The sequence below is a fragment of the Athene cunicularia genome (genome assembly GCF_003259725.1).
Source record: "Athene cunicularia isolate RWA chromosome Z unlocalized genomic scaffold, athCun1 chrZ_part3, whole genome shotgun sequence".
Lineage (NCBI taxonomy): Eukaryota > Metazoa > Chordata > Aves > Strigiformes > Strigidae > Athene > Athene cunicularia.
The window spans coordinates 1,203,368-1,218,810 of NW_020799144.1; the positions used below are offsets into that span (position 1 = coordinate 1,203,368).

Below are 15,443 nucleotides of genomic sequence, written 5' to 3' on the forward strand. Positions count from 1 at the left end.
CCCCCCATCCGCGGTGGGATGGGCAGAGAATCGAAAGGGCAAAAGTAAGCAAACTCGTGGGTTGAGATAAAGACAGTTTAACAGGTAAAGCAAAAGCCATCCAGGCAAAAGTAAGAAAACTCGTGGGTTGAGATAAAGACAGTTTAACAGGTAAATCAAAAGCCATCCACACTAGCAAAGCAAAACTGGGAATTCATTCACTTCCCATCCACAGGAAAGCAGGGCTTCATGCATGTAGTGATTACTTGGAAACTCAAACGCCATCACTCTGAATGTCCTCCTTTCTCCATTCTTCCCCCAGCTTTTACCGCTGAGCATGACACCAGGTGATAGGGAATATCCCTTTGGTCAGTTGGGTCGGCTGCTCTGACTGTATCCCCTCCCAGCTTCTTGTGCACTCCCAGCCTACTCACTGACAGGGCAGCGTGAAAAAAGGCCTTGATGCTATTGTAAGCATTGCTCAGCAATAGCTGAAACATGCGTGTGCTGTCTGCCTTGGTTTGGTCACCGATCTGAAACATAGCACTGTATGAGCTACTGCAAAGAAAATTAACTCTCTCACTGCCAAAAGCAGTACAGACCAGTTCTTCGGGACACTTCCCAGTCTGATAATTACTCTTCAGAACAACATTCTCACTTCTTTTAACTAGCTAGCTTTGCCTCTTAAATGAATGCTTTTGTTCTTTTAGTTGAAATTTGTCCTTTATGGCATATTAAAATGTCTTCTTACAGTCTTCTCTGTCCTGTGACTAGAAATTCAGGTACCAGACTAGTTGGTGTGGTGTGTCTTTAATAAACCCATGCTTTTATTCAACTTGTGTGCTTTAATAAACCCACCCTTTTATTCAACTTGTGTCTTAAACTTGTTTATTATTGTGCTGTGAGGATGTCTTTCTTTAAGAATTTAATTATAAAATTTGTGTGGTACAGAGATCAGGTTACTGAATCTTTTGTTACCCAATAGTTCTTTCTTAAATGAAGATAAAGTTGCTATTTTAATTATGTGGTACTGTTGCTGATTTATTACAGACTTTTGTGTTTGTAATTTAATGGGTGCTTCAGTGTAATCTAATTATAAGTTTCAAAACTAGACACCAATGCCTCTCTGAAAGGAAGAGTATTCATGTGGCTTGAAAAATAGACTTTTGCTATATAAGTAACAAGCTTATAAAATATTTTCCTCAATACATGTGGAAAATATCCAAATGTATGAATCCACTAAACCACATCCTGCTGTTTTAAAGTGGAGCAGTTACAAGAAATTTAACACTGTGATGGAAAGAGTTTGTATTGAATACAGTGTACAAACCTCTTCAGTTTACCAGTGTAGTGAAATGTGTGGGATGTGGCTAGGAACAAGCTTCTTCCAAGGTACAGGTTTGGGAAATTGCACTTGTATGTTGCACTTACAAGAACAGATGTGGACTGCTGGTGCGCTGTGGTAGATTTCATAGCTCAGTTGAGACTCTCGGGGGAACTTTTAGTTTTGGGAGCAAGTAGAAAAGGCACAATTGAGAGTGCTCCCTTATTGCCTCTGTCACCCTAAATTCCACTGAATAACTTCTTAAATTTTTTTGGTTGCTTTTGGAGGTGTACAGCAACGAGATGGGAGGGAGTAGGCCTAGGAATTTATTGCAGAGTCGGCAGCATTAGCTTCTTGGGGAGCTGTCTCTCTAGATGATGCATTTTAAAGATTGGCCACCTGGGTGTCTCTGAAGATTCAGGAAGAGTGGATTTGGGGGGAAGTCACAGTTTGATTTGTTTTGTAATTGGTAGAATTGGTGACATACAGCACAGCCTGTTTGTTGTGTGGTCTGCAAGAAAAGTAAAGGCAAATGTGAAAGTATCTTGCATATTTATCCTTTCAACCTAAGGCGTTCCCTTATAGCTGCCTCAAACCTCTATCTGTAGTGTTAGTTGCTTTGTTTTGTTTTCAAAATGCTGAGTAGGTTTTGTTGATTATCAGGGAAGTGAAAATTCTCGAAGTGTAAGATTTATTTTTTTAAACACAGTTTCTGCTAAGTTGTATTTAACTGTTTAGAAACCTGGTGTGGCGCTGATTAAAAACTCTACAAAGCACAGGTACGGGGAAGACAAAGAATTACTTTCCACTGTGTCTTGTTGTACAAAACACAGAGGATGTTGAATGGAACGTGCAAGGAAGGACCTCATTCAAAACACACAGGCATCATGTAGTAAGGCTCCTGAACTCCTTGCTGAGGGATGTTCTGTGTACTAGAAATGTATATGAACTTGCAGTGTGGGACAAAATGATTCAGCCATTTAACAGAGGCTGTTAAATGCTGCAGGTGATGTTTCTGTATTTGCCTGAGTCACAGACAGTAGCTGGAGAGGATTTGGAAAAGTTTTGCTGTATTTTTTGCTCATCTTATATTCCTTCAAAGGCATTTGCTTCTGACTGTTTTTGAAGATGGCTAAGTGAACCACGGGTGTGGTTGTCCTTCTCTACAGACAGAAGGCATAGTTCCAATGTAAAATTAAAAAAACTCTTCATGACTCAGTTAAATTTGTGCTGCAGTCTTACTGTTAGCCGCAGCCAAGGAGCTAAAGGAGGAGTGTGTAGATTTAGAAAGATCACATGTTTGGTAATTTTGCTTGCACTTTGAAAATTATTTCTGCGTAAGGGGTAGAGAAAATACTTAAATAAGAATGCTTTCCAAGGACGCTAAAAGTTGTTGCCTCTGAAAGGCTACTTTTGATTTGTTAAGTATGAGCAGTAGAAGCACAGCAGCCAGTTTGACTGCAGAAGTTGTTTTGGGGTTAACAGTTTACGTTGCAAACGTGTAAGAGGAATGTTTAGACTGATTGTAAGACAAAGTCATGAAACTGCTTGTTGCATATAGCTCTCTTAAAATGTTAATATGTCACCTCTGTTATGTGAGTTATGGTGTTTGGTATTCTCAGCTGAAAGTAGAGAGCCTTCTAAAAAAAGGGGAGGGGAGGTAAGGAACATGTAAGTTTAGTGTTACTGGTCAACTAGCTTGTAGCAGTAATATTAATATTAATATTAGAAAATAAAATACTAGCTTACAGCTGATTAGTTTGAGGAAATACTAGCTACAGGTTTGGTCTAGTTTGGCTTCATATGTAACTGCATTTTTTGTAGAACTGTGTTTATACTGATTGACAGATAAACATATCTTGAAAGTAAGAGTTAAAAATCTGTCACTGTAAAGTATTTCAGAATACTCTTTTAAAAATTTTCCAGTGATGACAAGGCTGATAGCTCAAATGACGCTGGAGAAGCTAGTAAACCTGCAGAGATGCCTGTGCAGAGAAGAAAACGAATCTCCACCATGCCCAATCTTGTTAAACCCAGAGCTGGACCTTCATCTGCTCAGCATTCTGCATCAAAAGCACCGAGGCGAGCATCACAGACTCCTGATGTCAGTCCTTCATTTCGGAAGGATTCCTCTCCATCAGAAAAGACTAATGTTGAAAGCTCTTCAAAGTCTCCCATGCTGCCTGAAAAGAAAACACCTGTGCCACAGGTGCCACAGTTTTCCCCACTAAAGAAATTGGTGAACAAAGAGCAAACTGTAGGTGTAGCTGCTCAAAAAAATGATGATACTTTGCAGAAGAATGTACCCTCCCCACTCAAGGAGAGACCAACACAGGAAAGATCACGAATGCAGGAGGAAAAGCTGCCTATGCAACCGGCTCCTGTGAAAGAGAAACATGTGTGTTCTGACCGTGAAAGGATCCTCAAAGCTCGGAAGTTAAGGGAAATGCTTAAAGAAGAGTTGAAGAAAGAGCGCATGGTAGGCTTACTTGTTGAGTGGTGCTGATCTGTGAAGAGCAAAGATGTGTGAATCACCTGACATACATTTTCTCTCTGTAGTAGTGTTTTTTGATGATCATCAGCTGCTTACTGCTAATAGTCTGTGATTGTCATGTAACTCTGTATGGGTTTAGTCTTTCTATAAACATTAGAAGCACTGTGTTCCCTCATAATACAGATTTCTTGTGAAATTGTGTATGCTTTCATTTGATTGGACCCACAAGCTTTTTTGGCATGATATTACATTATAGTCAGTATTGCATTTTTGAAAGTTTCACAGTTGGCAATACAATGGACAGGTGTGCTGTAGGAAGCTTGGGATTTGGAGTTTTTCATACCCTTTCAATTTGATCATTGCCTGAATTCTGTAAGTTTTAATAACTTTTCACTTGTGCCAAGTATTGAATTTCTCCGAGAGGGTAAGTCACTTAAGGGTCTGTGGTGTCCTCTCTGACAAAGGTACACTTTTAAGATAAACTTATTTCAGTTGTTGGGGGCAGGGGAGGGAAACGATCAAGTGCCCCAATGGGGTACTTTGTAAACAAATACTCATTTGTGTAATCTAAAGGACTTTCAGGGTGACTTTAAGGTTGTTTTTTCTTTTCATATGGAAACAGTTGAAACACAGGCCTCCAATAATTGAAGGACATTCTCCACTAGATCGTTCTAAAATGACCATGAGAGACTTGATATACTATCTGCCAGAAAACAATCCTATGAAGTAAGTATGTTTCTTTCTCTCTCCTTATCTTAAATTATTTTTCTTTTTCTACAAATTTAATAATTGTGAAAAGCAGAGTTCTTGAATCTGCAATATTAACACAGATGGGGTATTGTTGCAATGGTAATGAAAGCTTCCAGACGTTTTCACATCTGCTCAGTCTTTATACAAAAATGAGAATGGAGATCAGTGTACTTGTTGAAATATAAAACCACGAACTTCTCCCTAGTGTTGATTTATCTCTGTACAAATGCAGAATAATAGAAATTTATTTTTCCTAGTGACTGTTACATTTTTAGTTATGGCTGCTAGGGATGTTACAACTGCCTGCCAAATCTAGTGGACCACAGGAAGCTAAACATTTCTCCTTCCTGGGTGCTGAAGTGCAAAATACACTGCAAGACCCACGAGGTCTCCCCATTCCATCTTGATGGATATAGCTGCTACTGTTCCCTTTGCGGGTTTTGTCAATAGCAGGGCTGAGTGAGCATCCCAGAGGTGCATGGATGCAGGGAACACTTATGCAGCTGGCTGCACAGACTACCGCAGACAGAGCAGGGCCTTTTCCTGCAACTACCAAAAAAAAAAAAAACCACATGAACACAAGTACAGCTATCCAAGTCCTGTGCTTCTGTTCAGTAATGAGTTTTCTGTTATCACTGCTTATTAATGTTTGTGTGCTTATGTGTTCTATTTATCACTTTCCTTGTTATTTTTTCTTTTAAGTTGAATAGTCCTAAGCAAGTAATGAACCAAACGCTCTCAAATTCCCTGTACTCATACAACAGATTACTGCATTAAATCATATAAATCATTTGTCCTTTGTTTATACAAAACCCAAAGTAAAATTCATTAAGAAGTGGTGGTGGTTCATTTAGACTCAAATCTAGATGTGGTAACAAAGAAATGCAAACAAGCTTTGCTTCTTTGTCCACTAAAAGCAGGTTTTGTGGAGTGAAGCAGACCTGTATCTGTACAAACATTCATGTCTAGCTTTTTGTAAAATTCTAGGTCTTCATTGGCAGAAGAAAAAAGAACAGAAAAAAATTCTGCGCTGGGTCAAATGAAAGAGTAAGTTTTGGTGATGGAAGTACTAACAGTTAAAAGGTTTTCTGATGTTGGGGGAAAAAAAGATGTTTCTGTGGTAATACTAACTGGTGGTCTGTTTTTACTGTTCCAATATCACAGCCCTTATTTATAAAAAATGATGATTTAGGAGGGGAGAGTGGCTAAAGAACATTTTGCTTCCAGTATTACGGATTTGGATTTGTCATTTTACAATAGAATAAAAAACAGATTCCAGAGTTTATGTATTGACTAACTTGCTGGTGGGTTACATTGCTGCGTGGTTCATTAAATCATTGAATGTCTGGCATATGGAGCAGCAATTCAAAATACTTACAAAAGTAATATTTTTGCTTGATCTCTTAAAATTGTAGACATGAAGAGAAAAGCATTCCTGATCATGAAGAGGAAGAAGATGAGGAGAAAGAAGCAGAGAATGGGGAGGACAGTCAGGATGGTCCACTTCTAGTTCCTCGTGTCAAAGTAGCAGAAGATGGTTCAATTATTCTAGATGAAGAAAGGTAGCAAATTCTGTGCATGACTCACAGACAATATATACTACATTGCTGCTTAGTTTGTGGATAGAAACAGTTACTTTGGACAGGGACAAATGTGAGTTTATTTGTGTTGAGAGTTGAGCTATCCTAACTTGGGAAACAGTGCAAATATGTGTCAAAATATGAGCAGCAGTTACCTGCATCTCAGTAGTGGCAGACTCTCCGAGAAATGTTTCTGAGGAAGAAGATAGATGGGAATATGTCATATTTTATTATAGTGAATGAATACTGAATATTTGTCAAACTTCCAAATGTGTTGTATTTAGTTAACTTGTTTCTCACAGTTACCAGTGTCTGCTGACTGTTACTCAGTTGTCAGTATGATCTACTCCAGCTTTGCATCCTGCTTGTTGCTGCTTTATCTAGCTGTCAGTGTTTTCATTACCTTTGCTTAGAATATGGCTTTTTAGAATAAGATTATCAAAGTATTGAGTTTCCTGAATGTATTATTAGCATGAGATTTAGGCCAAGGTGTAAGGATAGATCAGTCCTGGTAGAAGAATTTGAAAGTATTCTGAAAGGGTATGGAGGGGCTTTTGTGGTTTTGCAAAATAATCTTGAATGTTAAAAAGACAGGTTTTTTTAAAGGATATTTAATTATGTCTGTTCTATATCTTATAAAAAGGAAAAAGCAAGTTGCACATGCTTAGTAGGATAATGGTTTCTTGCCGCACTGTCCCATTAAAATACGTATCAACGTATGTAACGATTAAGCCTGATTACATAGTACAAACTCTGATTTGTGGCAGGAAAATAGCTAGCTTATAAACATCTACTATGTGTCTTGTTAGCAATATTTTCAAATAAGTCTCTTTGTGTCTTTGGTTTTCCAGTTTAACTGTAGAAGTTCTAAGAACAAAAGGTACATGTGTTGTAGAAGAAAATGATCCCATCTTTGAGCGTGGCTCTACAACTACATATTCCAGCTTCAGAAAAAGTTTTTACACAAAACCATGGTCAAATAAAGGTGAGTATGTTTTTGACTTCAGATTTTGAATCTGCAGAAAATTCTTAGTTTTCCATGTATGCTTTGTACTCAACAATTTTTATTTCCAGTGGAGTAAATGAATCTACTTATATGTGATGTAGTCTCAACCCTCCAGACTTTTACAACAGGCAGAGCTCTGATGTTTACTGTGAAAATTGGCATATTTAAAAAAATCCAGTGCCTTATGATACGTAGGATACCTGTAAATTTTTTCTGTCAAGGAAGTTTAGATGCTGTAGAAATGCTAGTCTGCCTTACCAGAAGCATAATTTTGGATTATAGTGTCAAGATATTTGAGCTCTATATGGAACAGGTAGCACTTCTTAACATCATCTTTACTTGGTTCTTCCAGCATTGGCATGAATAAATTGTATAAGCCATATCTACGTCGGGTGATTTCAGTGCACGTGGACAGCTGTGTTTTTATGAGTGGGTAGTGGGTTTTTTTTTTAATACATGCTGTGAATTACCTCTAGGCCAACAACACTGCAAGACTTTTTACATTTGGAACTGTTTTTCTACAACTGTAGATAAAAAACCAGTAACTTCAGAATTCACTGTTGTCCTGGTTTTGGCTGGGATAGAGTTAATTTTTCTTAGTAGCTAGAGCGATGCTGTGTTTTGGATTCAGTATGGGATTTGGTAGGAGAAGAATGCTGATAACACACTGATGTTTTCAGCTGTTGCTGAGAGATCATGGACTCCAACTCCCCATGTCCTGCCCATGCTCAGGTGTACAAGGAGCTGGGGGGAAGCACGGCCAGAGCACTGGACCCAAACTGTCCAATGGAATATTCCATATGATGTAACATCATGCTCAGTATGTAGAGGAGGGTCAGCCAGGAAGAAGGGGGTTCTATCTCCCTTCTGGGATTGCAACTGGGGTCTTGGTATTTCACAATTGCTAGCCAGGAGTGGGCTGGATATTGGGCCAGAGGTGGTAAGCAATTGCATTGTGCATTACCCCTTTGTACCTTCTAGTATTGTTTTATTTCAGTTATGAAACTGTTTTTATTTCAACCTACAAGTCTCCCTTCACCCCTCCAATCTAACGGCCCCACCTCCCAGACAGGGGCGTGTGAGAGTGACTGCATGGTGTTTGGTTGTTAGCTTCATTTAAACCATGACAACTGCACTGCTCTTGGAATGCACTCTTTTCCTCTTAACCAGTAATAATGGAGATCGAAGAAAGCATGTGTAAAAATGCTGTTTTCTGTTTGTGGCTGTGTTCATAAAAAACATTTACAATTTGGAATTGGCTAGCTTTTGATTTACTAGGTTTACAAAATGTATTTCACATTCTTCAGTTCTGTAATAGATTAGACAATTATTTCTATTAATATTCAGCAAATGTCATTACAGTTACTTAGGTGAAATAAAACACACTCCAGCTCAGCTGAACTTGCAGCCACAGTATATAGCCTTTAAGTTGTCAATCTCATTGCATTAAGTTTGAAAGGTGTTTTTCAGTTTAGGCAGCAAGAAGGAAAGTTAACTAAGTACTTAAGTGTGTGTATCTTCTTTTTTTTTTTTTTTCCTCCAGAAACAGACATGTTCTTTTATGCTATCAGTATGGTAGGAACAGACTTCTCCTTGATTGGACGACTCTTTCCTCATAGAGCCAGAGCAGAAATTAAGGTAAAAATTAAAGTACTTAATAAAGCAATTAAACATCTATTTTCACTCTTCTCATTTGCTATTCCTATGCTTCTTTCATTAGCATTGATAATTTTGAAGCTAATTGGCTCTGTAGCAGTGCTTCTTTAAAAACTTACTACCTCTTGGAAATGGGTATCTGAAACATTAATATGCTGTGTTGAATTCTGATCAACATGTCTAGTAAATCTAACATACCTAGACACAGTTTGTTTCCATTTTAATTGAAGAATGCTGATAAGCATAAGTGAATGTTTGGTGAGGGCCTTTTGTGTTGCCTCTTTTATGGTATCCAGCTGGGAGAACCTTTGTATTTCAAAGCCTGCTTAGATTGGAAGTAAGGACAAAGATGTTGAAAATAATAAAAAATGATGACTGTTGATATATACTGAGGATAGATTTTATATTTAAAAATTAATTACAAACTTCTGTTCTGTGACTGTGCTTGTAAGTTTTAACAGCTTTAGTTGGTAGAAAATTTTGTTACATTGAAGAATGCTTATCTTGATCTGCAATTTTGAACAATCTATTGTTGCATTTCTTGCTTGCTGAAAAAGATAAATATCTTTGCTTTTAGAACAAGTTCAAGCGTGAGGAAAAAGCTAATGGATGGCGGATAGACAAAGCTTTCAGTAAGTAAAGTAAATGTATACCATCCTATGAGTCATTAAATGGTAGTCTTTTTTAATGCTAATTTGTGCTTTGACTTGCTTGAATTAATTATAAGAAAAAGTGTTTGCTCATAGTTGAGTTAAGAAGCTGGGGAATCATAGGTTTTTATAACAGTCGTGGTTCACAGTAAAGATATTTAGGTTTAATTTCTGGCTTTCCTGTATGTATCATAAACAAGATTAATGTAATCTTTCCTGTGTATATGCATGTGCAAGTTTTAATCCTTGCTGGGATGAGAGAGCACGTTGCCGTTGCCCCTCCCGCACCCGCGCCGGTCGGGCTGGAAGTTAGACACAGACCCCGGCTAAAATAACAAGAAATTTAATACAACAGAGTGATAGAACAATCTGAACAACAACAGTATCAATGGTAACAACAATAAACAGCAATAACAGTGAACAAGACAAACGATATACAGAGAAATACCGCTAGCTGGTCTATGGAAAGCAAAATTCCTTCCCGAACCTGCCAAAGAACAAGGAAAAGGTTCCGCCCCTGGACCTGACGTCAGCATGGTATGAATAACCTGGCTGGAGATCCCTTCCCCGTCTCTCTCTGCTGGGGAAAACTTTACTCTATCCTGGCTGAACCAGGACATAATCCACCCCTTTATTCTATACCATCTGCGTCATGTCCAGCTGCCATTTAGCGGTTAACAATAACAAAGTAATAATCTACAAAGGCACAGCATAATTTATGGCATGTTCTCACCCAGAATCAAGTCCCCCTGTGGTACACATCGGACCTCTCCATTGTCCTGCATCACCCACCAGGTGAACCCAGGTCCCTGGGCAAAAGCAATCCCATGGATGGGTTTGCCTTTACCTTTGCCTGGCGCAGGACTAAACCAGACCATTTTTCCCAATATATTCCTCATGAGCACCACAGGGACTTTATCCCCATCTACAGCACGTGGAGGATTCGACTGAGCCGGGCCAGCTCAACTGGCAGATCCTCTTGTGTTGACTAGCCAGGTGGCCTTTGCTAGATGTGTGTCCCAGTCTTTGAAGGTCCCACCTCCCAGTGCTTTCAGTGTGGTTTTTAACAGTCCATTGTAGCGCTCGATCTTCCCAGAGGCTGGTGCGTGGTAGGGGATATGGTAGACCCACTCGATGCCATGTTCTTCTGCCCAGGCATTTACGAGGTTGTTTTGGAAGTGGGTCCCGTTGTCTGACTCAATTCTCTCTGGGGTGCCGTGTCGCCACAAGACTTGCGTTTCAAGGCCCAGGATGGTGTTCCGGGCGGTGGCATGGGGCACTGGGTAAGCTTCCACCCACCCAGTGGTTACTTCCACCATTGTGAGCACATGGCGCTTCCTGTGGCGGGTCCGTGGCAGTGTGATGTAGTCGATCTGCCAGGCCTCTCCATATCTATATTTCAGCCATCGCTCTCCATTTCGCTGGGCCTTCACCTACTTGGCATGTTTGATTGCAGCACACGTCTCACACCTGTGAATGATCTCTGCAATGGTGTCAATGGTGAGGTCCACCCCTCGATCTCGAGCCCACCTGTATGTTGCATTTCTACCTTGGTGGCCTGAGGTCTCGTGGGCCCACCAAGCTATGAACAGTTCACCTTTGTGCTGCCAGTCCAAGTCCACCTGAGCCACTCTGATCTTAGCAGCTTGGTCTGCCTGCTGGTTGTGTCGATGTTCATCAGTGGCCCGACTCTTGGGTACATGGGCATCCACGTGGCGCACCTTCACAACGAGGTTTTCCACCCGGGCTGCAATGTCCTGCCATACTTCAGCAGCCCAGACGGTTTTACCCTTACGTTGCCAGTTGTTCTGCTTCCATTGCTGCAGCCATTTCCACAGGGTATTCGCCACTGCCCATGAGTTGGTGTAGAGGTAGAGCCTTGGCCACTTTTCCCGCTCAGCAATGTCCAAAGCAAGCTGAATGGCTTTCACCTCTGTGAACTGGCTCGATTCCCCCTGTCCCTCAACAGCTTCAATGACTCGTCGTGTGGGACTCCACACAGCAGCCTTACACTGTTGATGTTTTCCCACAATGTGACAAGACCCATCAGTGAACAGGGCATATCGCTTCTCCTCATCCGGCAGCTCGTTATATGGTGGGGCCTCCTTAGCACGTGTCACCTCCTGTTCTGGTGACATCCCGGAATCTTTGCTCTCTGGACAGTTCATGATCACCTCTAGTATCCCTGGGTGGCTGGGATTCCCTATTCGAGCCCGTTGTGTTATCAATGAAACCCATTTACTCCACATGGCATCGGTTGCATGATGCATGGAGGAGGCTTTTCCTCTGAACATCCACCCCAGCACTGGCAGTTGGGGTGCCAGGAGGAGCTGTGTTTCAGTGCCGAACACTTCTGAGGCAGCTCGAACTCCTTTGTACGCTGCCAGTATCTCCTTCTCAGTTGGTGTATAATTAGCTTCAGAGCCTTTGTATCCCCGGCTTCAAAAGCCCAGAGGTCGGCCTTGGGTCTCCCCAGGTGATCTCTGCCAGAGGCTCCAGGTAGGGCCATTCTCCCTGGCTGCAGTGTAGAGCATGTTCTTAACCTCCTGCCCTCCCCGGACTGGCCCGAGGGCTACTGCTTGGGCAATCTCTTGTTTAATCCGTTCAAAGGATTGTTGCTGCTCAGGGCCCCAATCAAAATCGTTCTTCTTACAGGTTACATGGTAGAGAGGGCTCACAATCAGGCTGTAGTTCGGAATGTGCATCCTCCAGAACCCCACAGCGCCCAGGAAAGACTGAGTGTCCTTTTTAGAGGTTGGTGGGGCCATGGCTGTGATCTTGTTTATCACCTCCATTGGGATGTGGCGACGCCCATCTTGCCATTTTATTCCTAGGAATTGAATTTCCCTTGCAGGCCCCTTAACTTTCTTTTACTTAATGGCAAAGCCAGCCTTCAGGAGGATTTCAATTATCTTCTTCCCTTTCTCAAAAACTTCCTTGGCTGAGTCCCCCCATACAATGATGTCATCAATGTAGTGCAGGTGTTCTGGAGCCCCACCTCTCTCCAGTGCAGTATGGACCAGTCCATGGCAAATGGTGGAGCTGTGGTTCCACCCCTGGGGCAATCGATTCCAGGTGTCCTGGATGCCTCTCCAAGTGAACGCAAACTGTGGCCTGCACTCTGGCGCTATCGGAATGGAGAAAAACGCGTTAGCAATGTCAATCGTTGCGTACCACTTGGCTGCCTTCGACTCCAGTTCATACTGGAGCTCTAGCATGTCCGGCACTGTAGCACTCATTGCTGGCGTCACTTCATTCAGGCCACAGTAGTCCACAGTTAGCTTCCATTCACCATTAGGCTTTCTCACTGGCCATACAGGGCTTTTGAAGGGTGAGTGAGTTTTGCTGATCACCTTCTGGCTTTTTAGTTGATGGATCAGCTGATGGATGGGGACCAGAGAATCTCGGTTGGTTCGGCTGCCGCTGGTGCACCGTCCTGGTAGCAATCGGCACTCGCTGCTCCTCAACCTTAAGCCGCCCCACCACTGAGGGATCCTCTGAGAGGCCGGGTAAGGTGGACAACTGTTCAACCTCCTCCAGGGCAGCTACACCAAAAGCCCAGCGGTACCCTTTTAGGTCTTTGAAGTCCCCTCTCCTGAGACAGTCTGTGCCCAGGATGCACGGGGCATCTGGGCCAGTCACAGTGGGGTGCTTATGCCAGTCCTTCCCAGTCAGGCTCACTTCAGCTTCCAGTAGGGTCAGCTGTTGGGATCCCCCTGTCACTCCGGAGATGCAGATGGATTCAACCCCACTGTAGCTCGATGGCATCAGGGTGCACTGTGTGCCCGTATCCACCAAAGCCTTATACTCTTGTGGGTCTGACGTGCCAGGCCATCGGATCCACACTGTCCAGTAAATCCCATTATCCCTTTCCTCCACCTGGCTGGAGGCAGGGCCCCTCTAATCCTGCTCATCATCACTCCTTGAAAGAATGATTTACTGGTCCCCTCAAGAGGGTCAGACGTAACGTTCACCATTCTATCTGGGGTATTTCTGACTGGACACTGGAGCTGCGCTCTTCTTGGAGGACTCCCCTTTTGTGATGGTCTTTCCTTTCAGCTGCTCTACTCGTGCAGCTAGGGTGGCAGTGGGCTCTCCATCCCACCTCCTCATGTTCTCTCCATGGTCACGGAGGAAAAACCACAGGGTGCCTTGTGGTGTGTACCTTGTGCTGCCTTTTTCTTGGGTGGGGAAACGTTTACTTCTAATGGCTGAGACATTAGCCTGTGCAGGTGGAACGTAGGACATGTCCTCTTCCATTTTCTGGATCCTCTGAGACAGTTCCTCCACAGCTGAAACCCGGGAATGTTGAGATGAAGGGAGATTTCCCTCATATTGCCGGAGCTTGCCAATTGTTGGAGAACGGCTTGCAGAGAGCAAGGCCATAGCTCCCTGCAGAAGTCGGTCACAGCCACCTGAGGTAAACAAAGGAAAGAACCCAGGGTACAGTTATGTAAACAAGGCTCAGTTGTGCTAGTGAGGAATGTTGTGAGGACACAGAGATAAGTTGGCGCACTACGACCTTGGGGGGTGAAGAGAAGCAGCCCTGGGAGAGAAGCAGGTTTACAGCTAGGAAGATGTTTATGCATACCAGAGATGCCACAAGGGGCTAGTGTATTATAATGTGATCTTTTGAATGTACCCAATGGCTGAGATATTATAATGCAGTTTTCTTAAATGTATCCAATAGAGTTGCAAGTAGTGTATTGTAGACTGCTTATATAATGTGTGATTTCTATCAATAAAGTTGAAGCTTGCTCTATCATTCACATTGAATCGGCTGCTTGCTTCCTCCGCCCACCGCAGCCAATCACTCCATCCACTGTTAGAGTGTGGGTGTCTGTCCACCAGGACACTATTGCCAATGCTTCTGAGTGTGCTTCTGGTGCGCTCTGCAGGAACTTTCGCCACGTCAGGTGTGTGCAAGGGGCCTGATCCAGGTCCATGGGTGACTGCTCATCATTCAGATCACCATAGATCATCTCAAACACGGCCAGTTCCCTGCGGTTCTGGATGCCTTTCTCAGTGCTGGTCCATTTGCCCAGCTGACATAGGATATCATCCTTGTAGGGGTGCCTCTCCCTTACACTGAGCAGGAGTCGCTTCCAAAGGCTGAGGGTTTGAGCCTGTTTCCCTATTTCCCTATCAGTGCCAGCATCCTTGGCCAAAGATCCCAGCTGCCTGGCCTCTCTCCCCTCCATTTCAAAAGCACTGGCTCCATTGTCCCAGCATCGGAGCAGCCAGGTGCAAATCTGCTCACCTCTCAAGCGGCTGAAATCTCCGCATATCTCGCAGCTCAGTCAGGGAGAGAGATCGGACAATCACCTCTGGTCCTTCCTCCTGTTCCCCTGATGGGCCTGGCTCATCCCCATCCCTCACTCTGCCAACAGACTTTCTGGGAGATTTTGTTTTCTGTATCGGGGCGACTGACACTGGCACTGCCTGGCTCTCTGGCTCAGTCTGTGTGCTGGTGGAGGCGACTGAGACTGGCTCTGCCTGTGCCCCCGGTTCAGATATTGTTTGTGTGGCCTTTTCTTCCCTTTGAGGGCAGCGGGTGGTATTAAAGAGGACACGTACGCATGGGCAAGTCCCCAACACATTGCAAGGATTTGTGTCTCCTGGGTTTTGCCAGTTTGGTAACACACCCTTTCTAAGCACTCCATCAGCTTCTCAGGGCTCTGCATTTGCTCAGGAGTGAAATTCCAGAGCATTGGGGGTGCCCACCGACTCAGGCCTTTGCCCATCTTTTCCCACACCCTTGCCACTCACTATTATCTGACCTTGGGGCAGGTTTCCGGGCACTGCTGTTGTCAGAGAAACACCATATGGCCAAAACCTAAACCAGGCAGACATTCAGAAGGCATAGTGCCACAATCGTGCTGGCTTGCAGGCTCCAGGGAGGGCTGAGCCGCTCCAAAGCCGAGAGGATCCCTTCCCCTGACTCACCCACAGAGGGATACCCCTAACAAAAGCCCAAACGGCAAACAGGTACCGGCCCACCCCC

The 15,443-nt window shown here is 43.2% G+C and overlaps 1 protein-coding gene across 1 annotated transcript in view; it reads left to right on the top strand.

The window, feature by feature from the left end:
- The window catches only part of BDP1 (B double prime 1, subunit of RNA polymerase III transcription initiation factor IIIB), a 59,888-nt gene that overhangs the window by 2,642 nt on the left and 41,803 nt on the right, over positions 1-15,443 (top strand). Inside the window, exons 2-9 of the mRNA XM_026866485.1 lie at positions 2,042-2,082; positions 3,230-3,782; positions 4,420-4,523; positions 5,535-5,594; positions 5,963-6,109; positions 6,979-7,112; positions 8,677-8,771; positions 9,367-9,421. Of these exons, the coding sequence (XP_026722286.1) occupies positions 2,042-2,082; positions 3,230-3,782; positions 4,420-4,523; positions 5,535-5,594; positions 5,963-6,109; positions 6,979-7,112; positions 8,677-8,771; positions 9,367-9,421 (1,189 nt within the window). The remainder of the gene's footprint in view (positions 1-2,041; positions 2,083-3,229; positions 3,783-4,419; positions 4,524-5,534; positions 5,595-5,962; positions 6,110-6,978; positions 7,113-8,676; positions 8,772-9,366; positions 9,422-15,443) is intronic.